Source organism: Triturus cristatus, chromosome 6 (assembly GCF_964204655.1).
Source record: "Triturus cristatus chromosome 6, aTriCri1.1, whole genome shotgun sequence".
Classification (NCBI taxonomy): Eukaryota; Metazoa; Chordata; class Amphibia; order Caudata; family Salamandridae; genus Triturus; species Triturus cristatus.
The window spans coordinates 1342680187-1342706207 of NC_140589.1; the positions used below are offsets into that span (position 1 = coordinate 1342680187).

The window sequence follows — 26021 nt, forward strand, 5'->3', positions numbered from 1 at the left end:
GTGAGCATGTGGGAGTGAAGTGAGTGAGAGTCAACAACAGCTAGTGAGTGAGAATGAGTGAGATTGGATGTCGGTAAGTGAGTATGAGGGAGTCAGAGTGGCAATGAATGAACGAGAGTAAGAATGAATGCAAGTGAGTGAGAGTGAGTGATTGAGAATGGAGAAGAATGAATGTGGGGGAATGGTAGAGAGTGTGAATAATAGTGAGAATGAGTGAGAGTGATTGACAAGTGAGTGTAACTGTGAGTAAGAATGAGTAAGTCAAAGTGAGTGAGAATGTTAGAATGAGTTGGAATAAGAGTGGGTACAAGTGAGAATAAGAGAGAAAGTAGAGAGTGAGAGTGCGTGAATGCAGGTGAGGGTGAGTGACTGAACGAATGAGTGACAGCAAGTGAGAGTGAATGTGTTTGTGGGAGGGAAAGTAAGAGTGAGTGTAAATGAGCTCGAGTAAGCATGAGTGAGTCAGAATAAGAATGATTGCGTCTGGTGTGAATGAGTGAGAATAAGTAGTTGATAGTGTATAAGTGCAAAGGAGTGAGAATGCATGAGGGTTACTGAGTGTGAGTGAGTGAATGAAAGTGAGCGTTAGAACAATGTGGTGCTATCCTTGAGAGTCTGCCGTTGACCATGATATGCTGAAAGCAATTATTGGCTTATGGAGGTTTCTGGGGCAAAATGTTGGCACTGGCATACTAGAGGCAATGCTTCACATGACAGGCACTTGTAACAAAATACTGGCACTAATATACTAGAGGTACTTTTTGGGATAATGGTCATCAATAAGAAAATACTTGCACTGACATACTAGAAGTAGTAATGCCAACAGACTTGAGGACACACTAGGCATGGGGCACCCTTGGCAAAATGTTGGTGGTATATTTGTGGTAATTCTTGTCATAAGGCAGGACAACTGTGGAATATGGAAAGGGCAACTATGAGAAAATGTTGGTCCGGACATATTATATGTACATTTCAATATAAGGAGGACTCATGGTATATGCACAGCAGAATTAGCAAAATTCTGGCATGAGCATATTGAATATAATTTTGGCATAAGGAGCATCAGTAACAAAATACTGGACCAAACAAAATAGAGTATTCTTTGACAAATGTGGGCACTCATAGCACATTTTGAAAACAATAGGATCAACTAATGGGGAGCGTCAGGTTGAATTGGCTTGGCCATGGATGAATTAGATTTTTTAATGAGCGTTCTGTAAGAGCCTATGGACTGATAGCAAATATATATGAGAATTGTGCATTAAAATGCACTATTAGACCCCATTATTTTCACAGTGTTATCGATAGGAGAACCCACGTCTGAATGCTGTGGTAAAAAGGCTGCCACAATTCAGGGAAAGTATTACGTTCTCCCCACTTTCAAAGACCATGTCAGCACTCTATTATAGGTGGTATCTAAAGTAGACATTTGTCTGTGTTGTGTTATTTAAATCGTGATGCTTTTATGGAACTTCAACAATGTCAATTAATATGAAGATCCCAGGGTTAAAGTAATCTAACAATAATTCCTTGGGGAATCAGGGTCATATGTGTTATGAGGTCACTTTCTGTGAAGTCATTAAGGTCAAAGAGTATCTGATGTCACTACCACTAACCCTGCTTTTTTATGAGAATCAATGTCCATAGTACAATAATTTAAAACAGCCACTGATGGCAGCAGTGCCTTCATTCATTTTCAGTTCTGAAACAAACTAAAACTGTCAAATAACTGTCTTAAGATCAGTTCAGTTCTTAGATAAATGCTTGCTGAATCTAACATCTATGCTTTTCTTCAAAGCAACCAGAAAGTAAATGTCACACCTTTAGAATGTGTGGCAAAAAAGTTCTGCTCTTCAGTTCTGGTGCTAAAAATGTTCTTAAGATGTCAGAAATCTTTCCGAAAGATTTAGGCTGTGAGTTTAACAGGGGTATATTTCTCTATCCCTACGCCCCAGGTCAACAGCCAAAAACTCAGTCCCAACTTCACAGAAAATGAGCATCTACCTGTGGGTGCCTCTAAAGCCCCAAATTGGGCTTGGAAGGTACCAGAGCACATGTAAAAGTGGGAGATAGGCTCAACTACTCTCTCCAGAAAGAGCAACTACAGTCCAGCCCCAACTGCTCAGTCAGTTCTTCTTCCAAAATACATTTTGTATCCTTCATTCTCCTGTAGCCGTCAGGGTCTAGCTTCCCTGACCCTATGGAAATAACATCTAGACATTTGGGTTCATCAGGCATAATAGACAGTCCGACAACAGTCTTTTTCTCCTTTGCTTATCCAAATGCTTTTAACGTTCTGACTCCTAGGTTGTGTGACCCCCATAGTATAGCAGCAACTAAGAAGTGGTGAGTGGAAGGCCCTGAATCCTTTCTCACAAAGTACCTATGTTTTATTCTTCCAAACCTGCAAAGTGTTCCTTTTAACTGCTGGTAAAATGTATTGCAGAAAGTCCACCTATAAGTTTGTCTAATAAAATTAGTTATGTCTCTCGTTCCATCAATGAAGTATCTATTCAAGTAGTTCACATATTTTTAGTAGCCCTCCTTTGTTAAATATCCCTGTGTGGCTATAAGAACACACCTTTACAAGCAGGTTCACACTGTATATATGGTTTTCTGATATTAACCTTAAACTTCTAAAAGTTTCTGCCTGGCCTTTGTGTGTAGAGCATTAATTTGTCTCAGCTTCCCTCAGAATGCACTGATAAGTAAATGCTGCTGATTTCCCAGAAGGTCCCCTTGTTCTCTAAATTAGGCATTTGCTTTTGTATAATTACATGAAATTTCTACAAAATTATGCACAATTGCGCATAATTATGTAAAATGCAAAACCTAAGCACGGAATGCATCCACATGTCTATTTTGGACCCATCCACGTTTTTCTCTAAAAAACAGTGTAAATAACACAAGAACACCTATTTTCAGCCACTATCATCAATCCTGCTGGTTATCAGCAAAGATTAGAGCACTCTATAAGTTACTGGTCTGGTCTTCAAATCCATAAATAGCTCCTCCCTTAAAAACCTCTTCTTAATCGTGAGCAGATACATCCCAATTTGTATCTTTCCAAAACCCAAGTCTACAAGTGTTTGGAAAGGACAGTAAAATGCAATTGTACGAAATCGGGTTACTGGTTGAGGGGGGTGAAAAACCTACTCAAGCACCAATCACAATCCTTGTCAGCTGAACCACAAAAGTCATTAAATTAACCTGCGCTTAACCCTCTGGACACAAAAGCAGCCACGTTTAACTTAGAGGCACTGTATTAGGTATTTATGCAGCACAGTAACAGTAATAAAGTGAAAACATCCCATACCTTTAAAGAAAAATTGAAATATTTAGCAAATTTAACAAATAAAATAACATCAAAACAAATTACATTCAATCAGTAGAACTGGAGTTATGATTTTTTCAAGTTTTTACTGAAAAAGAGAGCCTAAAATATCAAAGCACCATCCGCAGGCATTTAGTCATGCGAGATCAAGGCAAAGTCAAAGGTTATAGCTGACCATGATAATGTGCATTTCGGAAACAAGAGGTGGATTGGACCTCTTATCAGTACACCTTCGGAATTAGAAGAAAAGTTCCTGAGAAGGTTAAGTTCAGCAGAGCAAGGCAGGCAGTGTTGTTCGAGAAGGAGGTGCCATAGTGGGTGAAACTCTGGATGAAGTCGCAGTGAATATTTCTATGTTCAGACTTTTCTACTTTTCTGGAAGTTGAAAATCTCCAGCGCGATGAAGCTGCAGGCTGTAGCCAATGAGGGCTCCATGAGGTCGAACACCCTTCTCTGAAGGAGCTGCTGAACATGATCTGCTCCAGGCAGAGGCCAGGTGCAGTGGTCATGGCCTCTGGAGCTTGGTATATCCCTATAGCTCACACAGGAGGCCAGTCGACTAGCCCTTGGAGTCACTCTGGTAGTCCGGGGATCAAGCAGCAAGGCAGGCCTCAAGTAGTGGGGCAGTACTCTGTGGCCACAAGGCAGGCTTCAAGCAGCATGGAAGCCTCTGGTAGCAGCAGGCTAATCCTCTGAGGTAGAAAACAGACTTCAAGCAGCATGGTTGTCCTCTGAAGCACAAGGCTATTCTTCTGGAGGTCATCTGCAGGTCCAGGAGTGTGCTGGAGAGTTGGTCTGAGGCAGGGGCAGCTCCCCCTAGTGGGCGTAAGAGCGCCGCCCGTCTTTATTTTGCTGTCTCCCTGCCATAAAATAAATACTGTAAAACGTAATGGTGATAAAAAACACACACACTTGCATTTGCACTTGAGGTCACAGTCACTCTTAACACATACACGCATGCACACACAACTTAACTAACTCTTCCACACATGCAGCACTCACTATATGTCACACTCACTTACTCTAGGGATGGCACGCATGCGCACTTTGCACAGCCTTTGTCTCAGGCTGCCATCGCCAAACTGCCGATCTGACAATCTCACATCCCTAAGTTCTGTGAGGTCATCAGGCCGGCATGGCAATAGGCTCCTGGGCTGGGATCCACCCCTTGAGGCCCTTTTCATTAAATTAGCCTCGGGCGCTTCAGGCTAAAGCCCTGCAGCGCCAGAGGCCTCCCGTCAGTCAAAGTTTGGAAACATGCCACTCCACCTTTCCGTAACTCCTCACAGGGTGGGGTATGTTCAGGGAGCCTCACCGACCCACCCCACTCTATGACGAGTAGGGGAAAGGTGGGGTTAGAGGATGCAGGACGGACGCAGAGCACTGGATTCTGCGCAGTGTAACAGCTCGAGTTTTGTTGAAAACTGCGCAGAATCCAGCTCACAAGTTTCCACGCTGCTGTTCAAAGTGCGCAGCCAAGGAATCCAGCTGGTCAAACTCTGCAAGAGAGTTCACGCTGCAGGGCCTAAGAAAGATGTTAGTTTGCACACTCCGTCTCATGGCTCTGGATTGCAGGCTGCTTGAGGTGAGTGAATAATCAAATTAGCAGCACTGACATTTTCTGTCACCTTATGTGAAAGCAGGAATATCAGCAGCAGTACACTGGCCCAATTTGAAATGGTTCGTTCAGGAATCTCTCATTGTGCGGCCTCTGTGCCAGAACTCCCTTCATCATCATTGCAAGGTTCTTGCCTGCACTGTAAGCCCATTCTTGACCTCCATCCCAATAAATGCCTTAAGCATTCCCTCCTTTTGGCCTCTAGGATCCTGCAAAATTTGTTCCTTTCTTGCCAGCTCTGGACACATCCTCTCTTATCACTTCTCTCTGCAGCACACCCTTCTGTCATTCTAACTCCTTCAAGCCTCCGTCCTGGGTGATGTAGCACCTCATTTCACCTGCCACTTAAAGAACTTTGTTCTGTAGTGTACAGGAGGCTCCTTGCGGAGCGACTGTCTGCGCTTTAAAAATGCATATTTACATTACAGTGTATGCAATGTTTTGTAGTGCCTCCCTCGTTCCAGACTTCTGCTGCTTTTCTGTATTCTATGCTCCTGCATTGCTCCAGTCCTTCCAGTTACCTGCAGTTGTCCCTCCCTTCAGGCTTCCATTTCACTTTCTTTTTCTGGGTTCAAACAGTCCTTTCTTTCTTCGAGTCTCTTGCAGCACGTCTCCCCAGGCTCCTGTAGCACTTACCTTCCTCTAGAACTCCTTTCATCCAGGTTGCTGCAGTACTCCTGCTCCAGGTTGCTGCACCTTTTTCCATACCCCAGGCTCCTGCAACTCTTCCCACCATAAAGGCTAATGCTGCACCACTGTCGCACTTGGCTCCTGTAACTGCTTCCTTCTTGCCTGAGTCCTCCAGCTCTGCTCTCTAACAAACTTCCTGCAGCACTTCACTCCTTCAGGTTCTTGCAGCACTTGCCTCTTGCCTAGTTATTGCAACCCTTCCCTTCTTCCACAATCCTGTGGTGCAGCTCTTCCTGCAGTAATACCCCACTTCTAGGTGCCTGCATCCATTCCCTCCTTCCAGGCTCCTATGGTACTTCCATCGCTCCAGGTTCTTGCAAGGTGCTACGACATCCAGCCTGCTAAAGCGACCATTATCACTAAGTTCCTACAATACTTCCATCTCTTTAATTCCTGCAGTACTTCGGATATCGTGTAACAGATTTCTTTCAAGCTCTCAAATCAGTGTCCTACCAGATTTCTCTTTCAGCACATCCTCCTTAGGGCCTTATCTAGGCGCCTGCTTCAAGTACAGATGTTTTCCATGCACAAACTGTGTTGATGAGTGCACACTCCTTATCCTTCAGAGGCATAGATACAATAGTGTAGTGGCACTGGGGTCCAGAGATGCACTGAATTACTGTTATCTCTGCATTTTTCTATTCATTCAGCTGAGTGGGGACCCGTTTTGCTTGCCTCAGTTCGCACCCTTCCTTGAAACCCCCCATAATCTCCCTCTCCAAACCACTCAGGACAGTTGCACTAGCTCATGGCAAAGCCATGCTTCCATTTTAAGCCTCACCAATTTCAAACTTCACCAACCGCCACTCTCTGAGGGTACAATATTTATACCTGGTGCCATCCTTTGAAGTGGGGAAAACCTCTAGGCAACACCCTCTGGTTCTGGAAATGTTCTTCCATTCCCTGCCCAGGCTCCAAGTGGTCTAGGGGGACACAAGGTTGGTGTCAATTTTCTTTGTGAGTGTGCTGTAGGAAGCCCTTTGAAAAGTAAGTGGGGAAGAGAACAGCTCTGCCCCACCCATTCTGGCAGGGTGGTCCATCTTACTAACATCTAGTGCCCCTTTGCCTCACTCTCTGTGAAGAATATGCAAAGGCAAACTATTCATAGTCATGTGACGCAGGCTGTAGGCACCAAATAGTTAGGACTTTTGAGTTGCATTTTCAAAGTTGTGACTTAAAATCTGACATTACCATTAAAGAGGAATTTGAATTGCAATTCATTTGAGACCAAGCATGACATATCTACCTGTTACCAATCATACATTTACTTTCTAAATGTAATAAGGTAATCCAATGTTATCATGTGAGAGAGGTCGGCCTCACAGTAATGAAAAACGAATTTGGGAGTTTTTCACTACTAGAACATGTAAAACTTAAAATCCTATGTCTTACCTTTTAAATAGAATGCACCCTATCTTATGGGCTGTTTAGACCCTACCATAGGTGTGACCTATATGTAATAAAAAGGGAGGTTTGGGGATGGCACAAGGAAATTGAGCACTGTAAGTTGTTATAATGTAACCTAGTGTTTTTCTATGAAAGTGCGAGCCCTTCGCACAGTGAAAAACAACTTTGGGGATTTTTCAGTGCCAGGAAATGTAAAACATTAAATATACATGTCCTGCATTTTATATACCATGTACCTTGCCCTGAGGCATTTAGGGCCTATTCTAGGTGTAACTAACAGGCAGTAAGAAGGAAGGTTTAGGCCTGACAAAAAGGTGTTTTTTTTCAGGTCCAATTGGTAGTATAAAACACTGCACTTAGCTGCAGTAACAAACCTGGGGCATGTTTTAAAGGGCTACTTAAGTGGGTGGCACAATAAGTGCTGTAGGCCCTCTTGAAGCATTTAATAATCAGGCCCTAGGTACACGTAGTGCCATTGTACTAGGGACTTATAATAAATTAAATGTGCAAAATGAGTGTAAGCAATGTTTAAAGGAGAGAGCACAAGTACTTTCGAACTGGTTAACGTCCTAATACCAACAAAAACGAAATTCAGAAAACAGGAAAGGAGAAGGTAAAATGCTTAGGGGTGACACTACAGAGAGAGCCAAGTCCAACAAGATACAAGCCAGAATGTTGATATTTGAACAGGTGTACACGTTTGCTGCATCACATAGTTTAATTTTTGGTTATTCTGTCTATGGTTGTTTTGCAAAATATTCAAAGCTTATTTTGTAGTGGCGGCTCGCCGAGGGAGTGCTGCGGGGCGATGGGGAGGGGTGGGGGTGGGGCAGGGTGGGAGGGTAGTGGAGTCCAACATCCGATGGACAGGAGTAAGGTAATTAATTAAATAAATAAAACTATTTACCTTGCACGCGCTGCATCGCCGAGTTGGCGATTCAGCACGTGCAAGGTAAATAATTGTATTTATTTAATTTCTTACCTTACTCCTGTCCGTTGTATGTCGGACTCCACTGAACCTCCCGCCCTGCCCCTCCCCGCCACACTGCCCTGCAGCACTCCCTTGGCGAGCCGCCACTGTTCGCTTGTTTTACTTGAAACTACTGAATACTACAGTTACCTTAACACTGTCAATTGTTTTTCCTGGACAATTATCTGGGAGGAAAGTCTGCAAACTGGAAGGCCACACAACACCATCATGTTTTGCAGCTAAAAAACAACACAGTCATAACCTGATGCAAAAAGCTTTGCCATGAGTAATTGTATCTTATTCTATGGCTCATGTGTGGTAAAGATGAATATCAAAGCATGGACCTCTACTCTACTCTATAAGAATTAAGCAAGTCTTAGTCCTAGCAATTCATGACTAAGTCACACCCACACCTGGTGTATGATACACCTACTCATAGAAAATTCTCTGTCAATCAGGCCCGGATATTTAGGCGTAACTCACATTTGGGCCCGCAGAAAAAAAGTATTGTGACTCAAGTCTTAAGTTATTGGGAAGAACGCAAGAACTGTAAGTAGACAGCCTGCTCATGTATCAGTGCTTTAAGTACTGATAAGCAGAGTGGTCAAGGTTTTTGATTTACATAGTTTTCCACAAAGCATTTAAAATAGAATTTACTTGTATTTACAAGGAACTAAGTAAGCTTCTGATAATATATATCTGAATAGAATGACTAGTGGTCCATGTCATCTATTCAATGTTGTTTGCTAATTTATCATTCACTCAAAGCTGTAGGATATAGCAAACATCACCCATTTCAGGAGCTCACAGTCATCCTTAATTTGGGAAACATGTGTGCTGATTTGCAGTCTACCTTGCAATAGAAACAGCAACCATCAACTACTATCCTATTGCTAGTCATTCATGCATCGTATTATTTATTTTATTAGAAAAATATTTTAAATCATATACTGAAACAGTAGAAATATTTAAAATAATTTTCATTTATTTATTTATTTATTTTATCAATTTATAGGGCGCAACAGCTACCCAAAAAGGGTTTCCCGGCGCCTAGACACAGCTAGTTTGAGGGCAGAAAGAGGGAGGTGGCTGTTGAGTGTTTATTGTTCAAACAGCCAGGTCTTAACAAGCTTTCTGAACCTCGTGGATACCAGGCCGCTCCAGTTTGTCTATGTGTGCAGGAGGCCCTCAATGTCCATCAACGGGGAGACCCATCAGGCTTCACTGGATGCCTGATTTACAATAAACCTGTTTGTTTTGTAATTGCATGTGAATAAAATGGCTTATAAAATTCTACAATAAAATGTACAATTTCCTTATCCAGAGAAGGTTCTTTTAGTCCTACACACCACTGTTATACTTACAGGCTATGATTCACTGATTAAAATGTAAATAAATTTAGGTTAAGTATACATTTTGAAATAGGACCACTTACCAAGACCAACACTGCTGTTTTCCAGTAAGTAACTTAAGTGATCAAACATGGCTTTTTGGTTCTGTCTGCTTATACGGCAAAAATAGCACAGGAAACGGCAGCAATTTGCCACCATCTTTGGAAAAGCAATTTCCTAAGGACAAAAACAAACATTTTGGTAAACGATGTACAAATAGACATCAAACCTGCATGTTTACTTCAATAATTTTACCAAAAGATGATTAAAAGGAACTTTGATCCACTGTTTTCTTAGATTGAAATGTGAAAGGGAACATAGTAGAAAGGTAAAGGTATATTTTATGTTGTAACACTATTAATACATGTTGAAATAACTGTAAAATGTTTTTGTAATATGAACATTCTGTGAAAGGCAAATCAAGACAGCCAGTCTAAACTGAGGATAATAATTGACACAGAATTCACGTAATATAAATCCTGTGTAGGCGCCTTTATCTGTTAATATCTTTTGCCCAAGCCGTCATGGGTAGATTGGGTTGCCCATCGTTATTGATATTGCCTTTTACATAAGGCCCCCTTTCACGCTATGTTTAGCGTGAAAGGGGCGTGCAGTGGGTGTTGTGGTGGGCATTCCACCGCAACACCCATTGTATTTGATGCTGCCCTCTATGTACAAGGCTGGCGTACATAGGAGGCAGCGCCAAAATTAACACCAGGACAATCTTGTAAATATGGTGCAGCCTTGTGTTTTCAAAGTGGCAGAGCGTGTCTTCAAGCCCAGGAGGCTACCGACACGCTCCGCCACTTCATTGTACACATCCTCCTTAGGGCCATATGTATGAAACTTTGAATTTGCGATTCTCAAATAGCGATTTTTAGAGAATCGCTATTTGAGAATTGCAAAATGCTATGTATATAGGATTTGCAAATAATTTTGCGAATCCTACATATTCCTTAATTGCGAATCGCAAATTGCAATTCGCAATTAAGGAATACCTCCCCATTCATTCCTATGGGCCTCTAAGCCCATAGGAATGAATGGGAAGACATTCTCAATTTGCGATTCTCAATTAGAGAATCGCAAATTGAGAATGCAATTTCAAGGGTGCCATGGTGTCAAAAGGACACCCTGTTGCACCCATGAAATGTACATGTGTGCACATGTGGCACAAAAACATGCCCTAAGGGCATGTATGTGTGGCACATGGCACTTTGAAAAATGCAAAAAAGTGAATTTTTCAAAGAAATCGCAAATTACCACCAACTTCAAGTTGGTGGTAATTTGCGATTCCTTAAGGCCAAATTGCACTTTTTTTGGGCCTCTTAAATTTTGCAATTCCTTATTTTGCGAGGCTGTTTTCCTTTCATACATCCCACTTAGCTAAATTGCGATCGCAAACGCCGAAATTCTGCGAATTTCAGCGTTTGTGATCCCAATTTTGAATGATACATACGGCCCTTAGTCCCTTAAAAGCTGTCAATCTGAAGTGTAATAGGAGAGTCAGGATGAGGAAATCACTTTGCTCTAACTGTATTTTATATTACTTTCTGTTCTTGCTGCGTTTCTTATGCCCCTGGAACCATGGATACAAATGGAGTGTCAAAGAGCAAGGTTTGGTTAGCGGTTTCTACCCGAATTTAGGCCCATGAAATGTAACCATGTAACTACGCACTCTGGCAGTTTTGTAATTATATTCTCCATTTAGAAAGGGAGGATTCAAAGTGAGTACCTCGGTGTTTAACAGCAGGCTTAATCTTAGTATTTGATCTGTTTATATTGTAGGATGTGCTCTATTTCAAAGCACTATGGGGCATATGTATCATAATCTCCATTTGCGAATCTCAAATAGCGATTTTTTGAGAATTGCTATTTGAGAATTGCAAAACGGGATGTATTTAAAAATTCGCACATATTTTGAGAATTCTTAATATTCCTTAATTGCGATTAGCAAATTGTGAAATCGCAATTAAGGAATACCTTCCCATTCATTCCTATGGGCCAGGAGGCCCATAGCAATGAATGGGAAGTCATTCTCAAATTGCGAATCGCAATTTGCTAATCGCAAATTGAGAATAATTTTAAAGGTGCAAGGGTGTCATGATGACACCATGATGCACCCCTGAAATTAGCATGTGTGCGCATATGGCGCACATACATGCCCTAAGGGCATGTATGTGCGCCACATGGCACTTTGAAAAAATGCCAAAAAGTGCATTTTTCTAAGAAATCGCAAATTACCACCAACTTGAAGTTGGTGGTAATTTGCGATTTCTTAAGGAGAAATCGCACAACTTGGGTGCGTGTTACATAGCATTTAAGGAATCGCAATTTGCAATTCCTTAAATGCTTACGCAAAATTAAGAAATCGCAAAATTAGCGATTCCTTAATAATGCGATGCTAAAATGGCTCATACATCTCATTTTGCGATTTTGTATTCGCAAACGCTGTTTTTTTGCGATTCGCAGCGTTTGCGAATACAAAATCGTTTGATACATATGCCCCTATAAAACACAACAATGGCCCCTAAACATACGAATGAATGCAGCAATTGTAGTAACATACTGGCACATGCATCAATGTAGGCTTTTGCGATTCCTTAATTGCGATTATTAAGGAATCGCAATTAAGGAATTGCAAAAGCCTATGCATGTAGGAAACGCTATAAAAATAGCGATTCCTACACATTCCTTAATTGCGACTCGCAAATTGCGAGTCGCAATTAAGGAATGCCATCCCATTCATTCCTATGGGCCTCCTGGCCCATAGGAATGAATTGGAGATTGCATGAGCAATTTGCGAGTACCAGTAGGTATTCGCAAATAGCTCATGCAATTTCAAGGGTGCAAGGGTGTCAAAATGACACCCTATTGCAACCCTGAAATAGATCTGTGCACATATGTTGCACACACACATGCCCTAAGGGCATGTGTGTGCACAACATGAAACTTTGAAAAATGCACAAAAGTGCATTTTTCAAAGTTTTTGCAAATTACCATGAAGTTCAACTTCATGGTAATTTGCTCCTCCTATTAGCGAAATCGCTATTTTTTTTTACTTTAATGCATTGCATTTAAGGAATCTCAATTTGGGATTCCTTAAATGCAATTGCAATTTAAGTAATCGCAATTGAGAGATTCCTTAAATTGCGATTTTTGCATTTGGGATGATGCATCCCAAATGCAAAAATACCGGTCGCAAAGGGGCAGATTCTGAGAATCTGCCCGTTCGCGACCGTTTTTTTCTTTGATGCATGTGCCTGTAAATGGTTATTTATTCCAAATAATAGCCAACAAAATGTTCCTTTAAAAAATCATTGTATAAGTCTGTAGTAGGTAGTAAAAATATTTGCTCAGTCCTCTACCATCCGTGGTACACGCATGTGACAAGTGATCAAAAGTGTGAATTTAAAAACAAGAATAGCACGGCCCGTTCTTGGCTAATCAACAATATAGAAAACGGTCAGAAATTGAGCCCGAGAATCATGCTGAAATAAAAGAAAATAGGCATTGTAAAGAAACAAGAAATGCTGTGTATGGTACCAAAAATATACATAGGAAGGTACTCGCAGTAACAATGGACCTTGGAAAAGCTGAACGAAAATGGAAAAGGGAGAGACGTAAACCTCAAGTGAAAAAAGTCATAGTAGATGACCAGAATCAAAAATAAATACAAACAAGGGACAATGCAAAAAGTAGCAGGCCCTAGGGTGTGATACCCGTGATTACGAAGGGGGGACTAATGAGAATGCTAGAAAACGTACTACAAGACCAAGATAGGGAAAGTCAAAAGAGCCCTAATTACCTGAGATAATGGTCCCAAAACTCCGGGAAGAGGACACCGGGAGCCAAATAGAGACATCTCCAAGCCAACAGAGTTGATGCTCCACTGCCTGGTGTGTAGTGTGAGCCTCTCCATGCAAAAACAGCCACAAATGGGGAGTGAATACAAGAAAATCAGGTGCGGCGCGATGGAATCAGCATTATGATGTAAAAGTGAACAGTGAGTGGAGAGGAAAGAGACCGCTCGTTGGTTCCACGTTTATGCCAGTGGTGTAGAAATAAAGCAGGACCAAAAATGGGTGGCGTCATGTATGTGTGTATAACAGGGTAGTAGAGAGAAAGGAAGGACACAGAGGTCCTGAATGGAGCACCCATCATGGAGTGGTCTAGAGTTACAGACCAAACGTAGGGAGAAAACTGCTGTCCAGCACAGAAGTGAAAAAAGTCCAGAAGTGCAAAAAGAAATGTGATTATTGTGGATTCTTAAGGGATACAAAGGTGTAAAAATGGAAAAAAAAGAGAAGCGCCCGCTTGTTGGTTTCACATTGAAGCCAGCGGTGTGAGAATGAGATAAAAAAGTGAGTGGCGTCCTGGATGTGTGGATAAGAGTGTAGTGGAAAGAAATAGAGAACACAAAGGCCCTAAATAGAGTGCCCATGTTGGAATGGTCAAAATACCATTAGTGTTCTTGTCTTCATTCTAGAGTCATAGTGTATCCCAAAGTCTAGATCAAAAGAAAACAAGTTACTTACCTGTAACTACAGTTATCCAGTATTGGTATCTTTCATAGATTCACATGCCTGAATCATTCCCCGTCGCCGAGGCGGGAGTCCCCGGTAAATAAAAAAGTAGTGCCAAAAAGTATTAGTGGTAGTAGTAGGCCCAAAGAAAAGGCCCTAAAGCCTATATCTTAGAAGCCTATCTACCTCATTATGCAAAATAACCAAAGAATTGGTAACAACCAATCAGACATCAGCACCCTTCCAGAACCCTCTCAGCAGAGCCAGTTCTCCTCAGATTTTCCTAGCACGAGTGGGAAGCAAATGTCCCAAAACATAGAGAACTGACTCCACGGGGAGAAGGGTGGGTGCATGTGAATCTATGAAAGATACCAATACTGGATAACTGTAGTTACAGGTAAGTAACTTGTTTTCTTATCCAGTATTGGGGTATCTTTCATAGATTCACATGCCTGAATCAGAGTAGCAAGCAGTATGCCAAGTATACAGTCGTTTGCGGATGGTGGGAGACTATTGCTGATACACTCCCAATTGCGCCCGCAATTTGATAACCAGAGGTATAAGATGATCAATCTTAAAATTCAAACATGTAACCTACACAAGGAAATGAAAGATGCAGCTTAAGAAACAGTAACTATGAAAAGCAAATTTAAAATGTATAAATATACACAACACATGAAATCGTGCAGTATAAGTAAAACATAAATCTGACCTTAGTTTAAAAGATGTTGAAGTACGGCTTGTCCTACAGCTGTATCTTCCTCCAGAGTAGATTGCAGACAGTAGTGCTTTGTGAACGTGTGGACATTCCTCCACGTTGCAGCACGACAGATGTTTTCCAAGGTTACTCCTGCGAACAATGCAGTAGAAGCTGCCATAGTTCTAGTAGAATGCGCCCTGACTTTCCTTTGTAAAGGTTTGTTGGCTTTGTCATGACAGAAATGAATTGTAGAAGCCAACCATCTGGCTATAGTTGCTTTAGTTACAGCAGCCCCAAGTGTAGCTTGACCATAGGCTATTAGCAATTGATTGGACCGTCTGATGTCTTTAGTCCTTTGCAAGTAAAATTTTAGACAACGTTTTACATCAAGCGAATGTAATGCTCGCTCAGATGGAGTGGCTGGATCTGGAAAGAAAACTTTCAGTTTCACTGGTTCATTTAGGTGGAAATGAGACGGAACTTTAGGGATGAATTTTGGATTTGTCCTGAGAGTAACATAATCTTTAGAGAAATGCAAAAAAGGTTCTGAGATGGTGAAAGCTTGGATTTCGCTAACTCTTCGAGCCGATGTAAGAGCCAAAACAAGAGCAACTTTCCATGTTAGAAATTTAAGCTCAGCAGTGTGGATAGGTTCAAACGGTCTTTTCATTAATTGAGCTAATACTGTGTTCAACTCCCACTCTGGAGGAGGTGCACGAATTGGGGGAAAAACTCGGAAGAGCCCTTTCATAAATTGTTTTATTAATGAAGAGGAACAGAGCGAAGGTTTAGAAGCACTCTTCCTGAATCTTGAGAGAGCAGCAAGATGAACTTTTATTGATGAGAATGCAAGCCCAGATTTGGCCAAGGATAACAAATAAGGAAGAATTTGTTCTACAGGAGCTTGTAGAGGGTGGACATCATTCCCCTCAAACCAATGACAAAACCGTTTCCATTTTAAGCGATAAGCTTTTAATGTACTCTGCGCGCGTGATTTAGATAGAATTTCACGGCATTCCTGTGAAATGTTTAGATCTTTGAATTCTAAGAAATCAGGAGCCATGCGTGCAAGTGCAGCGACTGTGGATCTGGATGAAGTATTTGACCCCTCTCCCTTGTCAACATCGTGATTGTTGGTACTAGACGGATAGAGTTGTTCTGAGATAGAAGAAGCAGCTCCTGGAACCAATATTGTCTTGGCCAACGGGGTGCAATCAGGATGAGACGGCAACCCTCCATCTTCACTTTGCGGAGCACTTTCGGAATCTGTGGTATTGGGGGAAAAGCGTACGCACAAAGCCCTGACCATCTCATGGACAGGGCATTCCCTCTTGATCCCTGTTGAGGGAATCTGCTGGCGTAATATCGGCATTTCTTGTTTTCTTTTGTCGCAAACAAATCCAGTGCTGGTTTGCCTCAAATTTGAAAAATTTTGTTTAGTTGCTTCTGCTCTAATTCCCATTCATGACAGCCTGCAAGAGATCTGCTTAGATTGTCGGCCAAAGTGTTGTGAAGGCCTTTGACGTGTTCTGCTCTTAAGGTTATCTTGTGTGTTGTAACCCACTCCCACAGTTACTGAGCTTCCTGCGAAAGAGACAGCGACCTCATTCCTCCCTGCTTGTTGATGTAATACATGCTGGTCGTATTGTCGGTTCGGACCAGCACTGAGGCACCTGCAATTCTTGGGAGAAATGCTTGCAGAGTGAGAAAAATGGTGCGAAGCTCCAATCTGTTGATATGCTGTTGACGGTATTCTTGGGACCATCTTCCCTGAATCTGTAAATCTAGGAGATGGCCTCCCCACCCCTCCATGGAAGAGTCTGTTGTTACAACGAATTCTGGAGGAGTTGGCAGAAAAGAAAGACCCAGAGCCAGGTTTTTCATCTGAGACCACCAATGCAGAGAGACTATCATGCGCGGTGTTATCATGATGGTGTCGTCGAACGACCCTACAGCTTGTTGCCATTGCAGATGTAACTGCTCTTGCAGAGGTCTCATTCTGAGTCGTGCTAACGGTACAAGATTTATTGCAGATGAACACATCCCCAGAAGAGACGCAAACATCTGGACAGAAACTGACTTTCTTTTTGCGATTGATAGTGCCAGCTTTTGTAAACGAAGCTGACGGTCCTTTGACAAGAATGCCTTGCATTGTATGGTGTCTAGCATCGCTCCCAGAAAAGGAAACCTTTGAAGAGGACGCAGTTGAGATTTGCTTTCGTTGAGAGAGAGGCCTAGATTTGAGAATAGACCTAGACATGCTGAAACTGCCTCTTCGGCAGTCTGCTTCGAAGGGCCTTTGAGCAACCAGTCGTCCAAATATGGAAATAGTTGTATTCCCTGAGATCTTAGAGTCGCTGCTACCGGTGCGAGACACTTTGTGAAGATTCTTGGTGCAGATTTCAGCCCGAACGGAAGGACTTTGAACTGATAGTGGACGCCAGCCACTACAAATCGTAGGTATTTGCGGCGCTTGGGATGTATAGGGATGTGAAAGTACGCGTCTTCCAGATCCAGAGAAGCCATAAAATCCCCTTTGTTCAGGCAGCTCAAAACTTCGGCCAGCGTAACCATCTGAAAATTTTGCTTCTTTAGAAATTTGTTGAGCTTGCGGAGATCCAGAATCGGGCGCCACTCTCCTGACTTTTTCTAGATGAGGAAAAATCGAGAATAGAACCCGGTTCCCTTTTGGGACGATGGAACCTTTTCTATTGCGTTCTTGTGGAGCATTTTTAAGGCTTCTTGGAACAATAAGTGAAGACGAGGGGAGGGGGACCCTTGGGCGGGGTAGTGGGTGGTTGTTTTAAGAATTCCAGGGTGTGACCATTTCTGACTAGGTCGATGACCCAACGATCCGAGGTGATCTTTTCCCACTTGTGTGCAAAAGTTGAAATCTTTGCGCCCACTGGGAGGGAAGAAGGGATGACTGGCGTCCTGCAAAAATCATTGTTTCTTGTTGGTGTCGCGACCCTGATTGTTCAATCGCTTCCGTCCGCCCTGGCGAGAGAAACTACTCGAGGAAGATTGTCTGTATGATGATCGTCCATAAGGCTGTCTATATTGTGAATGATATTGCCTGTTTTGCTGACTTTGATAACCTCCCCTTGATACAAAGCCACGGCCTCTTGCACCACGGAAAGATCCACGTTTATATTGGAGAGCAGCTAGTGATTTAGCTGTATCCGTATCGGTCTTAATCGCTAGGAGGGCCTCATCTATATGTTTCCCAAATAAGGACTCTCCATCATAGGCCATATCAATGATTTTTGCTTGAACCTCTGGCCTAAAAGATGTTGCCTTAAGCCATCCTTGGCGCCTATGAACTGCAGCCCCGGCAAGTTGCCTAAAGTTGGTGTTATCAGTATCCAGAGCACAGTCTATGATCTCTTATGCGGCTCGTTCTCCCTCCAATAGTATCTTCCTTGCCTCCTGTTTACGATCTTCAGGAATGAGGTCTATAAATTCCGACAACTCTGACCACATCTGGCGGTCATAACGACCGAGTATGGCCAACGAGTTTGCTGCTTTAATAGAAGTTGCCGTCATAGTAGAGAACTTTTTACCAATGAGATCCAATCTTCGTCCTTCCCTATCCGGCGGCGTTGATATCGGCATAGCTGGATTTTTGGACCTTTGTTGAGCAGCTTGCGATATAACGGAATCTGGTCGGGGATGACCGATTAGACAAGATGGCGTTTCTGGAGGAGCACGATATTTTTTGTCAATACGAGGGAGGACCGCAGGAACGGAAGCAGGTGTCTTCATAATTTTTAATCCCTCATTCCATATAAAATCAATGATGGGAATCGCTCTGGTAATTTTTCTGTGCTCCTCTTTAAAGTCATGGAGGAAACAATCTGTATGTTCCACTGCGATTGGTAATTGAAATCTGACTGCGGCACGCTGCATTAAGTTGGGAAAGCCGCCTATATCCTCAGGAGGGGAATCCGATGGCTGAGGAATGGGTGGAGAAGGCATAGGAATAATATAGTCATCCCAAGGATCCAGACAGGTGTCCTTATCAGGCACTTCACCCTCTTCGATCTCTTCCTCATCAGAGGAAATGGTATCATGGTGGTAGGAGGAAGTGGCGAACTTGGAATGTCCGTCTGCGGAAGTGAGTGTGTCTCTTCAGCAGGTTGTAAATCAGGAAGAGGCTGTTGTGGAGGAAATCGTTGGCGGTAATCCGCCAGCATGGCCTGAAGATCCTGTATCGGTGTAGGCGGGAGATGACTCATTCCTCTATGATGCCAATCCCTTCTGGGATGTCTGTAACCTGTTGTAGCAAGGCCTTCCTGGTAAACATGCTCCTGGTAGTCGTCCTCCTCATCTTCATCTTGACATTTTATATGTAGTTCCGAGGGGTGCCGAGCTATTCCGAAAGGACCCTCATCATCCTCCTCATCAAAATCATCATCCTCTGCATAAGAGTCTAGGATATGTGAAGGTAATAAAGGAGATATTTTGCTGTAATCCTGCTTGTGAAAAGTTTTCAACTGAATATGTGTGTAAGCAATAGGCGTAACCTGTGTAGTTCTCGTCGACGGGCTTTTCGTTGTCGATGGAATTGCTGCCGTCTGGGGCGTCGACGGGCTCGTCATCGTCGACGGGAACGTCATCGTCGACGGGATCATCATCGTCGACGAGATCGCCATCGTCGACGGACTCTTCGTCGTCGACGAACTCTTCGCCGTCGACGGGGTCTTCGCCGTAGACGGAGTCTACGTCGTCGACGGGGTCTTCGCCGTCGACGAGGTCTTTGCCGTCGTCGAGGTCTTCGCCGTCGTCGAGGTCTTCGTCGACGAGGTCGTCGGCGATGGAACTTCCATCGAGCTCGACGTCGACGCGGTCGTCGACGGAGTCTTAGACGTAGATGTTTCAGAAGACATAATAGGTGAAGAAATAGACGTAGTAGAGACTGTAGCCGTCGACAGAGGAGCAGCAGAAGTCACAGAGACCGTATATGAAGACCCCAATGTCAAAGTTTTAACCTGAGTTTTACTCACGGTTTTAGAAGTTGAAGATCTTTTGGATACCTCAGAGTGTGATGGTAGCGATGACTCCGAGGAGAATACTTGTGACCTCTGCGATTGGTCAGAAGTTTCATGAGAGGCCTTATGATGCTTTCTTCCTTCACTGGAAGAACTATCAAGCGATCTAGCCCTTTTGCTAGATGTCGAGGCCTTGTCTTCTTCCTCAGCCGAGGAAGATTTCAGCCATAATAACAACCTTGCCTCCCTGTCCCTTAAAGTCTTAGGAGGGAAAGTCCGGCAAATTCTACAATCCTTAGCAACATGCTTAGGATGTAGACAGTATACACAGTCCTTATGCTGGTCGTCCACATGGACCCTCTTCTTACCACAGGTCCTGCAGGGTCTAAACAGAGCTTTATTGTCAGACATTTCTGAAGAAAAATGAAGAAACTGAGTAGGCACTCAGGGAGACTCCCTTCCACACGACGTGGGGTGAAAATCTGAGGAGAACTGGCTCTGCTGAGAGGGTTCTGGAAGGGTGCTGATGTCTGATTGGTTGTTACCAATTCTTTGGTTATTTTGCATAATGAGGTAGATAGGCTTCTAAGATATAGGCTTTAGGGCCTTTTCTTTGGGCCTACTACTACCACTAATACTTTTTGGCACTACTTTTTTATTTACCGGGGACTCCCGCCTCGGCGACGGGGAATGATTCAGGCATGTGAATCTATGAAAGATACCCCAATACTGGATAAGTGTCCATTCCTCTTTCCAGTCCAAGCCGGTTCTCATTAAGTCCATTTTCAATATCCATCTGAGTTCCTCTTTATTGAGAAGATGCTCTACATTGTCCCCCCTCAACAGGGTCTCGAGGATACCGATTACTTGCCTCCTCAAATCATTCTCACAATGCCCTTGTTCGATGTAGTGTTCCAGTGTTTCATCGTAGTAGGATCCCACAGGGAATTCTACAGCGATGTTGACATATACTAATCTTTCTCTTTTGGGTTGTCTGTCTGTTTATTGAACGGGCAGGTTATACCATACACAACTTTGCTTGTATTGCAGTTAGAAAAATCTTTCTGTGGCTCTCCAGTGTCTCCATCTGTAAAGGTTTTAGATTCAAGGTGGAATGGCAAGTGGCACTGACCATAATTGAAGTTATCAATTAAGGGTAGAATGTCCCAATGTTCAGTCAGTGTACCTGATGCTTTGTCTGATGCAATGGCCACCCTGACCAAATGATCTTTAGGACTCTTGCCTCTCTTATAGTAAAACAATGGTGTTTCTAAGGTCATATCACTTGCTGATAACCCTTTCCATTGTTTTTTAACATAGCTCACAACCAAATCGGATACAGGTAAAAAAGTGGTAGCACACTACTCTTTTCAGTGTCTGTTCTCTGTTTTGTGGTGTCAGCAAAATATCGCGAGGGCAGTACCAGGTGCATTTCAAGGAGCGTTTCACCAAGCTTCTTGGGTACTTCAGGATATCAATTTATCCAACAAGATTTCAGCCTCCCTAAAAAAGTCCCTTTTCTGGTAGCAATTTCTTCGAATGCTTAAAAATTGTAAAGGAGTGAGTCTCGTAATAGTCATAGGTGGTAACTAGAGTATTCTAACAGTGTGTCGTTCAGTGGGCATGCATTATAACGTGGTATAAAGTCTGTTCATGTGTATGTTAACAAAGGCAACTAAGTCAGGGATTTCCTTCCTACCACTTGTCGTGGTGAAGCTCAAGCCATTACGGTGTTTATTGAGCCATTGTTGGAACAAGATGAGTGTATCTTGAGACCCTTTCCAAATCTAAAAGGTATCTCTTCCATATTAAAATGTGTTGTTTGAACAGGTAGGATGGTGTCCAAATAATAGAGGACTCGAGATTGTCCATATACAAGATGACAAAATATGGGGTGAAAATGGCCCTGATGGCCCTGATCCTGATCAAATGTGAAGAAACTTTTAGTCAATGCCAGATTCAATAAATCAGTAATGGAAGAGGTCGGCACCTGCTGTGGTCTAGGTCTGGCATTAAGCAGGTTACATAGGACAGTAATCCCGTCAGACTGAGGTATATCTGTATATAGAGATGGTGAGAACGGCATGTCTTTAACGACATTAATAAAACCCATAGCAACATGAAGTCAGTGGAGTGAAAGGTTTAACGAAAAAAATCAACATATTTACAAGTTGGTTAAATTATTGAGCCGCATCCGCAAACAATCAGTCTACCCGGAAGAGTATCAGTGTTCTTGTGTGCCTTGAGTACCCAGGGTAAGGTATATATAAGAGGTGTGTTTGGATTCTTAACATTTAAGAAAAGTGCTTAATTTTTGTTTAGATACCCTTTCTCACTTGCGTCTGATGTGAACCTCCTAATCTGCTTCAATCTCTGTGGTAGGATACGTGTCAAGTCTGATATAATATTTGGTGTTTTCAAGCTGGTGATATATTTCAGATTTGTAGGATTTCCTATCTTGTAAGACTACACCAACCCCTTGTCTGCAGGCTTGATTATGAGTGATGCGGCATGTTTAAGTGATTCTAGTGCTGAGTGTTCTTGTCTCGTAACATTGTCAGGTGTAAAGCCCTTCCTCTGTTGTAAGGCTTGGATGTCCTTCAAAACAAGTTTCTCAAAAGTGATTATTTTGGCAGCAATGCTACTGATTGAAGGGGAGAAAGTAAATGGTGGGCTGAGAGCTGTCACATCTATTTGATTGTTTGTCTCACTATCTCCAAAGAATGCCCAAGTCTAATTTTTCTAAAAAATTACATAACATCAGTCTGTGGATCCAGGTAATTAACTCTCTCTGTGGGAACAAATGAGACCCCGCTCCTGAGTAAGGAAATGGTGTCTGATGAGAGAGTATGTGCTGAGAGATTGAAGATAGGGATTCAGTGAGAATCAGTCACTCCTTAGGAGTGAGACCCTATTGGTAGTACTTCTGGCATTTTTCCTAATCTTTCTGTGTGCTGTACCACTTCTGACCCTTCTCCCTTTCCCTCTGTTCGGTGGTTGTGATTGGCCTTCTCCCAAAAAAACTGTTCTGGGTTTTCTGATTTGAGGAACCACTGGTTACTTCCCCTGGGACAGAGGTTTCCTCTAAGGCTTCTGAACTCTCTGACAAACTTACAATCTTTTGTTGCTGATTGTAACATCTCCAAGGTAATTAGGCTCTGTGTTCTGATAGGTTCCATTGTCATAACAGTCGTCTCTCAAATAAGGGTAAGCCCTCTCTACCCTAAAATTCAGCATGTCCTGTTTTACTTTGGTTGTTTTTTCTCTAGTTCTATACCAGTGTATCCTTGTATAGTTATTTCAACCTTCGCTCGATTAGCCTTAGCATCTGAGATTATGTCAGATTCTCTTATCCGCTTTTCCAGCTCCAAGATTTCCTCAAGAAGCTTCTTGAAATGTTCGAGAGTCGTAGTGATGCCAAGTACCATCCAGTGATACCAATATGATTAAATCACTGTTTGTATTTTTTTCCATCAGTGAAAGATCCTGGAATATTTCTTACATGAAGACCGACTGGTATGACATCGGATTTTGATTTTTCTTTCATCATTTTAATCATTAACTGTAGATGTGTATATCTTTCTTGATATGTTTCTAATTTGTCAGGGATGTCTGTGGGGGGGGGGGTGTAGAAGTATTGTTTGTGTTGTCAGAGAATAATGACGGTCCTTTCAAAATCATCTGAATATAGTCTTCGGAATAAGTTGGAGCGAGATCTGACAGTATGTGCACCTTAGACTAAAAGGAATGAGGAGAAGAAAAGAACAAACACAAAAGAAAACACTCACTGGCCAGTGATAACAACCGAATGTGACCTTTGCAACCTAGCGATTGCACGTATTTCAAACCACTCTCATATTTCAAAAGAGTAAACAGTCAATAATAACTATAACCTCCTTCCCAGCCAGCACCCAATTTAGTTTACAGCCATTCACATGTCACCATATAATTTGCCACAGAAACTGTTCACTCACAAAACCTATTCAACATCTATTTTCAAGTATTACATTAAATCTTTTGAACAATGATGCATAAATACTAGATTCCAAGCTATGCTCTGCATTTTCCTAATTTCTGTTGGATAAGCTTCTTTATATGTATTTCCCTTTCTCTAATGTATGTCTCCGCAGGTGCACCTAGAAATGCAGGCTGCATTTATGGAAGATGTGCCGTGTGGGCCCTATTTTTATCAGTGACTTATGCATAGACTATGCATAGACTATACATCACCCATTCTTCATATCTTCCAGAGTAATGTAGGATAATTGAGTGACACAAACATACCATATGATGGATATTCCATCCACCTCAAAACAAGTACCTGAAGGCATCAGATTGAATTTGAACTGGCTCTTCTTCCAGAAACACCTTACAACCCATTTGTTCCAACTACATCTACCAAATAAATTTAGCTGATCTTACGCACCCCTGCCCATTGTTCACCCTGTTCAATGTTAAACAATTTGTTGCTCTACCTCTATTATTTATTACATTACATTTTATCTGAGTTACTTTCTATGTAAGGTGCTCAGTTGCCAGTGTGACTCAGTCAATACTATATAAATAACATACATAAATAAACACAGACATACTGTGGAGGTGATACAAACTTTAATTATGACACTGAAGCAAGAAAGTAAACATCTTCATTAGCTCTGTCTACTGGCTCTAAGGAAGACTGCTTCAAACTAGTATGGCAGAGGCGGCTCCTCCATTATGGCGGAGGAGCATTTCCCCCCTACTGAAAGCAAGCAGAGGCAAAGGGCAAAAATGAAATGATAATAAAACATTTTTATTATCATTTTATTTTTTGCACTGCAGGCTGAGAGGGAGGGGTGTGGCTTCCCAGTCTGACGCTGCAGCTGCAGCTGCACCAGGGAGGAGGGGGAAGTGGTGGGCACTGCAAAGTGCTCAAGACGGTTTGGCCGGCCCTCTGGAGCCAGCCAAGCCGTCATGCACACCTAGCCTTTCTCCACCTAGCAGTGTTGTACAGCTGGGGGAGAAACCAACATAGACTCCCACAGGCCGAACCGAGGTGCTCAGACCAATCCCAGCACTGCTCACATGCTGGGAATAGCATTCCCAGCATGTGAACAGCACTAGGATTGGGACCTGAGAGCCTGCGCAGTGTGCAACAAGCTACTCGCAAGGACACGAGGATCGGGAGCAAGGCAGCGGCCGTCGCAGCAGGTAAGTTTTCTTTTTTTATTTATGCTAGTTTTTTTGTGTGTGTTTACCTCCCCCTCCCCCCCCCCGCCACTTCGTACTACGAGTGGCCGGTAATTTAGTATGGTAAACAATTTTTATCTTACCTTAGATTCCCCTCCACCGAGTACGTTGACCATAACTTCCATCACAGTTTCATGCATTCCCAAGGCCCTCATAAGGTTAGGATGCTGGTAAAACACCTTGTTGTTCATAATGTCACTTGAGGGAAAAAGGGAAAGAAAATGTATAAGAAGTCTGTTTGGATGGTCTGAACACATAATGCAACTTATCATTACACTCTATTGCTGCACACAATGATGTCAAAATGTGTGGTTCTTCATGAAGCACTACAATGGATTCTTGCAAACATCTATTGTTAGAAAATTCAGCTCCTATTTCCCTAAATATACGTTATGAATCGTTTACAAAGGGGAGAAATGGAAGACCTAATTTAAAATGTAAGCTTTTATGGAAGCTGAGAAAGTCCTTTACACAATTTTACTAACTTTCAATTTTTTGAACATATAAAGATACTATTAACACTTTAAGTGTCAATGAATATATCACTTTTTAAAACGTTAAATCAAATAGCCATTTATCTAAGGAAAAAAGGAGAGTTGAAGCAAGAAACTACGACATTAAACAAAGTGAAGAATACCTTTCCAAAATGCAGAAAATCGCCAAATTATTACACTTATTGTACCAAATATACAAAAAAGGCTGTAAATATGCTAGTTGTTACGCGGCTTTACTGTACTTATGTCCTTTTGCAATTTACAAAAATTTCATGATGTATGCCTAAAAAGCTGCATCTGTCGCTGGTCACAAGGCATACTTAAAGAAATGGTGAAATGTTAATTACGCCTGTGTGTTAGGCATGCCCTGGACCACGCCCGACTAATCAGCCCCTGAGTGGAATTTACTAACGCATAAATTACACTACCAGGAAATAAAACTCTGTGTGAAAAAAAGCATTTGTCAGCGCATGGAATGCTTTTAGGAATACATTACGCTCATAAATCCAGCCATTTGCACCAGTAAATGAGATTAACATGTGAAATGGCTTTGTGAATTGTGCAAAAGGTATGTTGAACATGGGACCAATATTTATCTAGAGGGTGATTTTAAAGGCAAATCTTTACCTTCATTCACATCATGCCTTTGTGATACTGCGTATATTGATTTTTAG

General features: G+C 42.3%; 1 protein-coding gene across 1 annotated transcript in view; it reads right to left on the reverse strand.

The window, feature by feature from the left end:
• RYR2 (ryanodine receptor 2) overlaps positions 1-26021 on the reverse strand; it is a 3458987-nt gene that overhangs the window by 1383698 nt on the left and 2049268 nt on the right. The window contains exons 40-41 of the mRNA XM_085612346.1: positions 24937-25051; positions 9455-9587 (exon numbers count right to left, since the gene is read on the reverse strand). Coding sequence (XP_085468472.1) covers positions 9455-9587; positions 24937-25051 — 248 coding nt within the window. The remainder of the gene's footprint in view (positions 1-9454; positions 9588-24936; positions 25052-26021) is intronic.